At 48.8% G+C, this 12,521-nt stretch overlaps 1 protein-coding gene across 1 annotated transcript; it reads left to right on the top strand.

The window, feature by feature from the left end:
- Positions 1 to 1,972: 1,972 nt before the first annotated feature.
- LOC126524221 (endothelin-converting enzyme 1-like) lies at positions 1,973 to 11,029 on the top strand. Its single transcript, XM_050172557.1, has 3 exons — positions 1,973 to 2,794; positions 8,034 to 9,757; positions 10,636 to 11,029. Exons 1-3 carry the CDS (start codon positions 1,973 to 1,975, stop codon positions 11,027 to 11,029), a joined length of 2,940 nt encoding a protein of 979 aa, XP_050028514.1.
- The last annotated feature ends 1,492 nt before the right edge of the window (positions 11,030 to 12,521 follow it).

Genomic DNA, 12,521 nt, shown 5'->3' with positions numbered 1-12,521 from the left:
ATTTTTGCTCGAGAAGCGTCTACGGAGTGGCGAGGAGCGCATGTTGGCGGCGCCGTTGCTACGCGCGAGCAGTCTAGGCGGCGCCACGGTTGGGGAGGGAGCGTGAAAGAGAGGAGAAACGAAGAGGAGGGAAGGTTGAGGAGGAGAGTGTCGCTACTTTACGGCGTTTAAGGGGCTTTAGGATAAGCGCGCTTATGGCGACATCTTGTGACGCTTTGTCCAACTGCAACACCCCAGCAACATTGTTGAATTAAGTGGTTATCTTCGTCGAAAGAGCAGAAAGAGTGGACTGCACATTAACCGTTGTGTCAGTGACCACTCCTTCTACCAGCACTTTAATGCAGCATCATTGGTCTGTGCCATAAAACTGTTGCTAAGCTCAGCGTCACCGCGGTTAAAACCAGCGCCACAAGCTGCTGACACAAAAATAGGCTGCTGTCAAGGAGGAAGATAAAACGAAGGTTAAAGAGACCTATACAGAAATGCTAGAGTGAAATGCACAAGTAGCGTACCTGAGCAACTCAAGCAGGCTAGATGACTATTTGTCGCCGCACCGTTTCAAACGTAATACCAATAAATCATCATTATCATCATCATCATCATCTGGCCATAGAGGTCATACTGACTGCGGAGGAAAACCTAGGTGAAGAAAAGTGGCAACCGCAAAAACGCCGTCATGTTACTACCTCTCATATTTGTAAAGCAAGAAATAATCAACATATGATGCGAAAGCAAGCATTCACACGTAGCACATACGTATGGGCAATGTCTAAAGTTCATTCCGTATATTTTTGAGAAATATTCGATGGCTGTTTATAACATTTCAATGAAAGAAATTACGGTGCATGATGAGTTTGCAGGCGCCTGAACTAGATCGCATCGCCGCGCTAAGGAACGCTCGGCGTCGTGTCGATTGCGCGTCTCTCGCCGGAATAGCAGCTCGTCGTCTACGCCTGAGCGTCTGTACAGAGTGGCAACACGGCGGCGCCCTTGTGGTTGCCGATGTCAGTGAATCAGCGCTAGGGGCAGGTTTTTCTCTAGAGTTGGTTATACTAACTCCATACTGGAAGTTCTTGGTAACCTGCATGGTATGACGGGCAGTGGAAAGGTTCCTACTAATACAACAAAGCTTTACCACACAAAGGTGTGCCGACCTCGGTAAACGCGGTCATTCGCACTCAAGCGACACATTGACAAGCATGGTTGAACGCTTTCCCGTAGAGAGGGAGTGCCGTCGACTCTGCAAATCGCGCTGCCACATAGGTCACATGAAAATATCTCTTAATGCTTTGGCCTACGTAGCGATGGCGGAGAGCAAGCTCTCAGCATGAAATAATAATAATAATAATAATAATATTATTATTATTATTATTATTATGGGAGTGTGCTGGCTCCAGAGGCCAAGGAAAACACTGACAGTAGAGAAGCCTCTGAGGCCTTGCTCCAGAGCGAGGCTGAAGACGACCAGCGCCGAGCAATCCGCCTGGCCATTGAGGCCGTGAAGACTCACCGCCCTCAACCCACGGGGTCTGCTTCTTCCTCCCCCCTACCTATGTATAGGTTAAGAGGTGGGCACCCCAGCTCGGTGGAATGATAAAGTTATCAATCAATGAATCACTCAGCATGAAATCGATATTGAAATCAAACTTATGATCACGACGAATATTTACGCGTTTCTTGCATTTCCTCTAAAAATTATTCATTTCATTCGCATTAAGTTGCTGCAATTACTGAGCAGATTTTTTTTTTCAGTTCCACTGATATCATCTTCGTCTCAATCGGTCATCTATTGCCCGCGCCGTTTGAGCTACGTGGCTGCAATAGAAGAAGAAGACCTCACTCAAAGAGCGCACTCCCACAATCTGCTAGAGCAAGAATACGCACGAAAAATATGCTTCCTCGCACCACAGAAGAAAGGAGCAAGAAGCTGCGCGCATCTCGAACGCAGTCATCGGCTTCGGTCACAAGCGACATGTGTCGTTCCTCGAGTTCCTCGGGCAAGAGCAAAGCAAAACGGAAGATCCCCAGCGGTGACATTCAAGATGGCACTGAGACTTCCCCCCAGGAATCGGTTCCACTCGCAGGCACGACCACCACCGCGGCTAACCCGGCAGCAGTCGCTGGCACGAGCCAACCTAGGAAAGGCAAGGGAAGGTTATCGTCCTTCGGTGACGAGCAGCGGAAAGCGTCTGACGCCGCTGCACATCGTGACTGTTCCACCAACGGCGGTCCGCCAGACCCCACTGCCACCGCGTCACCGGCACCGTCTTTCTCGAAACAACCCGTGAAGACCGATGGCCTGCCACCAGAGTTGCCTGCCGTCCAAGGTGACCGCCATTTGCTTGCACGAGAGCGCGACTCGTCGCAGCTCCAGTCTTCATCGCAGCCCGCTGCCGCCGCCGCTGCCGAGAGTACTCCCCACGCCTCGCATCGGACTTGGGTCAAGGAACAAGGCGGGAGTTCTTCGCAGCTACTTTCTGCACAGTCCACTAGATGTCCACTGCATCAGGCCAGCGACGCGAATCTGACGGAGTGCCGCCCGAATTTACCTGACACCGTCAGCAAGGCGACAATGTCTGTCGCTGTGCCTTCAAGTACTAGCCCAGGCGCCACCGCCAAGCTGGTCGCTCCTGACACAGCGGAGCACGGAGAGTATTCTAAATCAGGTTACTCGCGAAGCTTGTCGGGGCCACGTGATCCGAGGCTTGAGCACCGAGCTTCCCTCTCGTCTGTCCTTCACCTGCTCAAAGAACAGCAGCCCAGGGGGTTTTCGTCCAAGGGTGTCGAATGCAACGTGAGTAGCCTCGCTTGGTTCAGTCGTACTAACGTGGCCGTTTCTGTTTCTCAGCGTAAATGCCACTTTACGCGCGCGATACTAAATACGATGATAGTTACAGGGTAGTGAGAAAGCGTAGCCGTTATAAAGGAAACACAAGAGTGCAAGTCACTGCGTGCCGGGAAATTGACGCGCGAGAAACCCTTACGGGTGCCGAAACTCAACCGTGTGAAACAGATCACCGTTAAAGTCTTGCTAGAAGGATGCAAGAAAGGCCCTCTCTTAAGTCACTCAAACCGAATATATTGCTATAAAGTAAACTGTCTTTATAAACACCATCCTTAATAAGGAATGAAATTATATATCCTCTTCCCATTATTTACCTTTATTTAGCCAGAAGAGCTGCCGGTACTAGTAATTAACGCAAGCACGTACCCTTCGGCTCTTGTATTCGAGGGTTGACAACGTGATGATTATATAGTGTGGTATAGCGAATTCAGTGTCACTTCCGGTATCCACCGACTACAACGCCCGAAGCGGCAATGAAGCTACAGGAAAACGCTGCTGGCAATCCTGGTCCCATGTCCTATGCATGCCCGCTCAGCATGCAATAAAGATGAGTTCTAAATTAAAATATGGAGTTTTTACGTGCCAAAACCACTTCCTGATTATGAGGCACGCCGTAGCGGAGGACTCCGGAAATTTCGACCGCCTGGGGTTCTTTAACGTGCACCTAAATCTAAGCACACGGGTGTTTTCGCATTTCGGCACCATCCAAATGCGGCCGCCCTGGGCGGGATTCGATCCCGTGACCTCGTGCTCGGCAGCCCAACACCGTAGCCACTGAGCAACCACGGCGGGTAACAAGCAGTTGAACTTCGTTCTTTAGAGCCTGCACTCGCTAGTATGCTCCTGCGGGCGTCTCGACTGCGCATGCCGACTACGACATAACATTTAGCAGCCGTAAATAAGGCGCAAACACGCATAAATATTCATCCGTTTGTGCGTGAGCGTGCGTGTGCACGCGCGTGTGTGCGTGTGTGTGTGTGTGTGTGTGTGTGTGTGTGTGTGTGTGTGTGTGTGTGTGTGTGTGTGTGTGTGTGTGTGTGCGTGCGTGTGTGTGTGTGTGTGTGTGTGTGTTTCTACCTGGCTGTCTTTTGCACGATCATTGAGTGGTCTGCCTCACGCACTCGCGGAAAGGTTGGCGTTACCATACTTTGCTTCCACTCTGTATGTTTTTAATGCGAAGAATTCTTCGCCAACCGCACCAACTCATGAACACACCTCGGAAATTGTGTTCATGGGAGGTTTACTTGGGCATTTCGAGTTTGACGTACTGCGGAGCGCAGAGAAAGAGGCAGGTGTCCGCAATGATCGAGCAGCTAGGCGAGCCCAGTTTATTTCTAACCCTCAGCATATGCCCGAGCTGCATTATAAGCGCCTGTTCGAATTCTTCGAGAGAGTCACAGAGCCGGTCGAGGCGTGCCTTCTCAGGGCCACTGCCATAGTCAGGTACCCGCGACATGCTTCGCAAAACTTTTATTCCCACAGTACATAGTATCTGCGTAATGTTTTGCTCTTCTTTTATTACCGTAGCGGACATCTGCGAAACTATCGTAATCGCCTGTCCGTTGTGTCACACGTTAATGGGAAAAGGTGTTACTGATATGTTTCATCGCCTGATTAACGTTGAAATACGGGGGCATGTCCCTCTTGGCATTTATATAAAAGCGGTAAGTTCTTCTGTTGACTAGATTTATATTGCACCCACAATGTGCCAGCTGAGCTTACATTGCTGTATATTACGCGCGCACTAGATGTGGACACGCAAGTATCCAAACAACAATTTCGCTTATAAAATATGCAGCGTTATGTGCAACGTACTCACGCAGTCTTTAGGAGGGATTTACCGATTTTATCAATCATATCTGGGTGAATACAAGGTTTAGTTTATTGTGACCCTAATAATCATGGCCTCAAGACCCGAGCTGCAAAATCTCTAGCGTCACACACCGGCGTCCTACAGTCACAAGGCACAAGACGCCCGCCGGACATTTGACCTCGTCACGATGTCGGCTGACGCTAGACAGGCGAAAAGGAAGCACGCGTCAGACAAGTAGGCATACTCTAGTACGTGGGACATAGGCATACAAGGAAATTGCGCCCCTCTAATTGGTCCTTTACGTTTCTAGTTTGCCGAGTATAAATGAGAATGCACCCCCAAATCAGTGGCCGTTGGTCGCCTTCTGATTGCAGTTGAATGCCCCAACTGAGGCCAAAAGCAGGCAGTGGGCTCCTGACGCTATAGTTGGCATGGCATGACAGCGTATGGCGCCTATGTACCACAGTGCGGCATTCCTACCTCAATAAAAGTATCCTCCTGCACTAAGCTCTACGCAGACCCTGCTACACCAACAAAGTGACGAGATAGCTTAGGCCTTGTGCAGACAGAGCTCTTTAACTGGAGCATTTCTCGACCGGCAAGTATATCAATATACAGAAGTGCTTGTGCATAATGTTTGAATTGATGTAACGAAAAAAAATCAGATTTTCAGCTTTAAGCATTTTTTGCCTCCGACATCAATGAGCGCTGAGCGTTTAAGACCTCTAAGTAAGCAAAGAAAGCCCAGTTAGTTTTCTTTTTTTTTTTAGTTCACACTTAATGTCGCCCCATTGACGTGTTTCTTCACTTAGCTGGTTAAACCACTGGGGTTGCCTTTTACTAAATGCACATTTTTCTTTTTTTAATTTATAGACATCTGTTTTTCTTTCTCTCTCTCTCTGAAAAGGAATTCGCATCTGGTAATGCAAATATTAATTCATTACCAGGAGGAAAGACCATTAGTCATTGTTCAAAATCAGAGTGCTACATTGGACGAAGACAACCTGAAGGGTACAGAAGGTGAAGCGCCGACTTTAAACCTGGGAATCCGGATTGCATAATGCAAACAAATAAGGAAGGGATCCGAAAGAAGTGCTGCACAGATCCAAAACTAGATAAAACATTACATTGTGTTTGCCCAGATTTTATTCGCACGCTGCCTCCGAAACGACAGCTCTTTCAGAGATAAATTACTACATGGTTTGCTTGCAGATGGTTTGCCTTCCCGCGCAATATGGGCTGCTTTAATGATACCACAACTGAGTTGATCATGATGCTCGCTTATAAGATTCATTTGTTTAAACAAAGATGAGCAAGAAAAAACGTGAAATCAATGGATAACACCTATTTACCATTGTACAAATGGTAATTTTGCTCGCACAGGCAGTGATTTATATTTTTATACACATTCCCATGCGGCCTTACACGTAACAGCTACAACAGCGAAATGGGACCTAATGTCCAAGTTGCCTTGCACAATTTGAGTAACGAAGCCGATGGCGGATAGAGCATGATACGGTTTTAACGCGACAGCGTTAAGGAGCTCGTGTCGCAGAAAATCCGGTGTCGGCGGCGTCGGTGGCGTTGGCCATGAGTGAAAAATCCCGGAAGGCAATTCATAAATAAAAACAACTTGCAAGATGGTGTGGGTGGGAATCGAACCAGGGTCTCCGGAGCGTACACGGAGACGCTACCACTCACCCATGAGTTCGATGGTGCAAAGAGGGACAAAAGCGCGTCTAGTGAATGCGGTGTTGCTTTAGAAACTTGCCGTAGAAAGTTATACTGCGGTGCATATCGGTAATTATGAGCATGTAAATTACAGAAGTCGCAGTTGAACGAATACCGAAGTACGTTTCCGCTACATTTCTTCTGCGCTTGGCGCACATGCAGAGCCATCTTGCGGCAAACACAGAAGATCGCCTCCTCGCATGTACGGCGCTGCCCGACAGATGGCGCGCCACTCGCCCACTTCTCCCCTTCGTCTCGTTTGAGCGCATTGGGGCCGTGCGGGGACCTGTTCGAGGATGCCCCAATAAGCTTTCGTTTGATAAGATTTCTCGCTCTCTCCCCTTCCAACTTCCAGCATGCGTCACTCGAACCCTCATGTTTGTTTCTTTTGTAATCTAACAAGTTTTTCTCGAGATATATGAAAAAGTTTCTGCACTCATGCACGAGTACCTGCCTCCTTTATTTAGCAAGGAATACGACGCATGTGAAGAATCACGGGTACTTGGTCATTCTCTCGCGCTTCGCTTTTAACTTTATTTGCGTTTTGTTTCCCAGCAACGGCTCTTCCTTATCCTGTGCGTAGCTTGTGCTGCACAATTAAACGGAATTTGGGGTTATTTTGCCGCTTCGATGCGACAAAGCTGCGCATTAAAACTACAAGCTCCAAGATGATTGCTCGAATGGCGCCTTCATTTCCGCGCTGACAACTAACATAGAACCCGGCCACGGCGGCTGCATTTCGATGGCATCGAAATGGGAAAACGCCCGTGTACTTAGATTTAGGTGCACACTAAAGAACCCCAGGTGGTCGAAATTTCCGAAGTCCCCCACTACGGCGTGCCTCATTATCATCATTGGCACGTAAAACCCAATAATTATTATTATTAAGTAACATAGATTAAGGATCACCGACCCAAACAGTCACCTGCAGCTGTACTGTGAAACCTAGGGTAAAAACACATCTACGGGCATTGAGTAATCGCCCGATTGCCACAGGAAGGATGTACATATTTTTCAAAATCTAGTTTTTTTTCCTCGCCGTACAACGAAATCGCAACACCTATGCCATCAGGTGACAGAGTGCAACTGCGACTTTATATAACTATGCATGGCGTAACTTATTTCTGGTATGTCTTGCCATGGTCGGTTTCATATGCCTTGTAGGTGCTTCTTTCATATGTAGGTGCTTCTTTCATATGCCTTGTAGAATTGAAGTCTCGGGTTATACGCGCTAAAACCATGATTCGATTAAGGAGCACGTGAAGTGGGGACTCGGGAATCATTTAGACCTCCAGGGAATCTCTAACGTGCTCCCAACGCACGGGACACGTACGTTTTTGCATTTCGCCTTCATCGAAATGTGGCCGCAACGCCGCGATTCGATCCCACGACCTACCTAGTCTTAAGCAGCGCGACATTATATCCGCTAAGCTACCGCGGTGGCTAATACAGAGCGTTCAAGATCAGGTTTCGAAGTGTTATTGCACTACTGTGAAGCAAGACTATATAGGACCAGTCATACACACCTAGTGACGATGAATTTTAACACGAATAACAAAACAGCTATGGAGGTTTTTCTTGTTCAGTAAATAGTCTACCCAGATGAACTACTGTTACTTCTCTTTTCTATTGTTCTCGCTGCAGGCAAGGCGTGTTTCTGGTCTCGTGGTCACGGTAGCAGGGGTGCCGATAACCAAACGACAAGTCGTCGTTACCAGCATCTTCGTATTTTTCATCACAGTCGCGTCAATTATCGTTGCGATCATGTTCATGCGAAAAAACCGGTCTGTGCCTTCCGAGCCGCTGTGCGAGACTGAAGACTGTTTGCGTCACAGCTATCGTCTTTTCGGCAATTTAAACCGCAGTCTCGATCCATGCGACAACTTCAGCGCCTACGTCTGCTCTGCGTGGTCGCCTCCCCAGGGCTACCTCGAACACTCCAACTCGGCTATGGATGACGTACGCAAGTCGTGGTTCCCAAGATTCAATGACGTGCTACGTCAGGGGTCGAAGATAATTCGCGCCGGCCTCAAGCCACTAGCCATGTACTCGTCTTGCATGGGCGACCGCTCAGAGTACGGCTCTAACGTGGAGATATTTTGGAACTTTTTGAACGAATGCAGGCTCACTTGGCCGGAAAAATCAGAGCCAGGTGGCGCCTCTGCTCTCGAAGTACTGATGACGCTGGCGCTGAAGTGGCAGGTCCCGCTCTTCTTTCAAGTGAGGGCACTGCGCTTAGAATCTGCGCCAAACTGGCGGATCACTATGGATCCTGGTTCCCTTATACCCCTGATGTACCAACATCACCTCACGGTTAAACATTCAGGGGGATACGATAAGTACTGGGCCACGTTCCACTTCGTCTTGAGGGGCAAGCACGACGGTTCTGCGGTAAACAAGACACTCATAGATTCAGCACTAACGATGGAAGGTGATGTCTATAGAAGACTCCTGACCAACATGCGGCCGGCCGTCGTGCATCCAGTGCTGGCGACAATCGCCGACATCGGAGCGCACACGCCGTCGGTGGACTCCGAGCAGTGGCTTCACGCCTTCAGGCAGTCCAAGCTCGAGCCTGACGTGGAACATAGTGACCAGGTTCTCTTAAGCGACGCGGGCTTTTTTCGGGCATTCGCAGACGTGATGGCATCGTACAAAGACCCCGAACTGTTGTCTCTGATAGCCTGGTCTTTCGTGCAGCTGTTTTCTCCCGCGGTGGACTACAGGCTCCTGGAGAACCGCTACGACCAGGGCGTCACGATATATCGGCCGTACTTTTGCGAGCGATTCGTGGAGACCCCTTACCGCTTCCTGGTGATAGCGCTCGGCTCTGTGGCGCTCTTCTCGCGAGAGGAGCGTTCGACCGTCAGCGCCTGCTTCGACAGCCTCGTCTCGGCCGCAGTGGACATGGTGAACGCTTCGGAATGGCTGGACACCGAGAGCCGGCAGCTCGCCGCCGAGAAGCTGTCATCCACGCGCCTCAAGCTGTGGCCCCCAGCGAAGTACCTGGAAAGCGATGCGCTCGACAGCTTGTACAAAGATTTTCCCAGCGCCGGGTCGTCCTTCGCGGAGTACTGGGTCAAGTCAAGCCGCTGCGCCGCTGACATCTACCGTCCGCGCCCCGGCATCGATGTCTGGGGCTATACAGTAAACTACGCATTGCCGTATCTAATCTACGACGCCGCAAGCAACTCAGTGAAGGTGGCCGTCGGCGCTGTGACCAAGCCTCTTTACTACGCTGGCGGCACAAAAGCAATGTTGTACGGCGGGCTGGGTTTTTCTATGGCACTGCAACTGGTCGCCTCCTTGGACAGTCAAGGGATCAGATGGCATCCCAGCGGCACGTTCGGCGACTCCTTTCTATCGCAGTGAGTGCGTTGAAAAAATTTAAGGCCACTTTTTCGGTCTATTCGTGATGGCAACTATGTAGCCTGATAGCACGCTCTGGTTATATATGACAAATTATTTACTTTTACACTAGCTTCAGCCACTTGTGTGACAGAATCGATGAGTTCGAGTTGCACAACATTTTTCTCTTGCAATGTTGTGCACCGCACTAGTTAAAACTTTATTCTCATGTAGTGTTTATGTTTATGCACTACGCTGTTCGCAAGTTATACCACAATCCAAACATTTCATCCATAGGCACACTGTAAGCTTCCGGCTGTGCGATGGCACCAGAACTAAAACGAGGTTTGATGAAGAAAAAGCTTAAAAAACATGGTGACGTGAGAACCAAAATCAAGTTAAGTTCATAGAAAAAAAAACAACTTACAGATAATTACACAAAAGGCCGTCTCAGAGCGCTAGGCTGTTAAAAGACTTAAAAGGCTTTTTAGCTGGCAGCGCGCTAGCGGAGACAAAAAGAGAGAAAGCCAGGTATCGGTGAGATAACTGCCCTTATAGGTGAAGGATTAGAAAAAAAATTTGAGTAACGAGATTTGTGCGACGACGCACTATAATAGTTAGGTCATTTTATGATTAGTTAGAAAAGTGTTTGATAGCCCCTCTAATCTAAGATTTGCAGTGTTGCCTGGGCTTAAATGTCTTAGTGCGCTTACCTTTGAACGAACCGTGAATCAGCAAGCATAAAGCAAGCAATCCGTTAAACTCAAGACAATATCAAAATCTTTGTGGTGACAGGGGCCATACTATTTCATCTGGGCGTTCCGTCCGGTGACAGCGTTCTGTCCACCAACGAATTCTTGTCCGTGACCGTGACGTTGATCCCTCGATTCACTTTCAGCGATTCGGCGAAGGGTTTCGCAGAACGGGACGGCTGCCTGGCCAAGAGCCAGAGGTACGTCGGTGTAAACGCCGAGCACAACCAGAGCGGAACCGGAAAAATAGCCAGCGTCTTCCCCGAGATCCCCGCTATCGAGGTGGCCTATGCGGCTTACCGCCACTCGTTGATCGATGGTGGCGACGAAGTGCCGCGGGGCATTCCTGGTGGTCTCTCGGGCGACCAGGTGTTCTTTATGACCTTGTGCTACATGACGTGCACGTTGCCCGGAGCCGTCGGTCCGCAAACTGTGGACTGCAACAAGGCCGTGCGCAGTTCGGAGGCCTTTGCTCGGGCATTCCGCTGCCCCCTGGGGTCGCCGATGAACCCAAGGAGGAGGTGCACTTTTTTCACTTGATCTAGGGACGTGCACGCGAGTGAAGGGGCTCGGCGGTCGCTCCCTGCTCGTGTACATCTATTTTATACGCATCGTGCACACAAGCAAGATTGAAACCGGATAGGGTTTTCTGTATAGTCGATGAGTCCTTTTCGAGGGCAACAATTACGCTGACAGTGTTCCCGGGCCATTGGTCGTCGCTGGGAAACATTAGTACATGTCTTGGAGCTTTTTTGTTTAGTTGAAGCTATTGTGTCGCTTTCTTTTGTGCCTTGAATAAGCGATCCTTTATTTTATCGCTACCTGCCGTGTTTGTGTTCTGTTCATGACTGTACACAACGCATGCCTTTTGGTATTGCAAGCATTGAGAACTGGTCCCATAGGTAATTTCGCGTCCTCGCTTGCGAAGTACTTTTGTTTTTTTATTTATTTGTCATCAGGTCACTGTGCTTTTCCGAAGTCTTGCTGAGCAGGACGTAACGTTTTTGTCTTTTCTGCGGTCGTCACGTGAGTTCAATATTACTGTTTCACGCCGATATCGCTCATGTGTGCATGCGTAAACACGTTTAATTGCCTAGTGACACAGGCCCTGACAGACAGACCTTCGTGCACTGTCACAAACGCACTGCTGGTGTCCGCTGAGTGGTGCTTTGTATGTGCTGAAGTTTTCTGAGCGGAAGCATCACGTTCAATATACCTTGTTAAGAGCGCTGATTCTCACCCTAATATGCAATGCATGCTGTGACGAGTTATGCAGAGGGAACTGTCGCAAAATAAGATCGGAGCCAGTGGCTCACGCATTGACTATTTGCCTGCTTTCCTTTGAGTGGATACGCATGCTCAGTGTTTGTGGATCAAATCGCTTGCCACGCCCTCCTTGTCTTTTATTCTCAAAGGGGCGGTTGCAAAGATTGGATACCGGGGGAACGCTACAATTGCAAATCCTTCCAGAACTGTGCATGCCTGTGCTACTCGCACTTCACTGTGTGTGACTTAAGCGTTAAATAAATGTGCTGTCACTCAAGATCTAAAGCCACGAAGCAAAATGCTTTCGTCGTTCATTCTTTAGCCACAATTATTACAACGAACAGTGTCATGGCGACCTTCTTCAACCGTCATATACAATTATAGGCCAGCAAAATTAAACACGCAGTACTGTTCAAGTACCTTTGGGCACACGCGCACATGCATAGAATAGAATTGGTACGTTGGACCCCAAGATTCAATCACTCAAGTCTGATTGAACTCCCGCACAACAGCAGCGCAGCAAGGACCTAAATATATCAAATAATTTTTAGTGATAGTAAGGTAAAAACTCTTCGGCAAGGTAATGCTTATGACTTGTTATTCGATGTTTCGGGAAGCAAAAAGTGAAAACATAGGAACAGAATAGGTAAATTATGCTCAAACTATGAAGGCGACCAACGGAAGCATAGTGTAACACATATGTTGTACCTGCAGCAGCTGCATGGCTAATGGACAGTAGCCTGCTTTGTCTTCCGATCCTGCATTA

Source organism: Dermacentor andersoni, chromosome 3 (genome assembly GCF_023375885.2).
Source record: "Dermacentor andersoni chromosome 3, qqDerAnde1_hic_scaffold, whole genome shotgun sequence".
Lineage (NCBI taxonomy): Eukaryota > Metazoa > Arthropoda > Arachnida > Ixodida > Ixodidae > Dermacentor > Dermacentor andersoni.
Note: the sequence above shows the minus strand (reverse complement) of the source record. Positions and strands in the feature narration are given on the sequence as shown.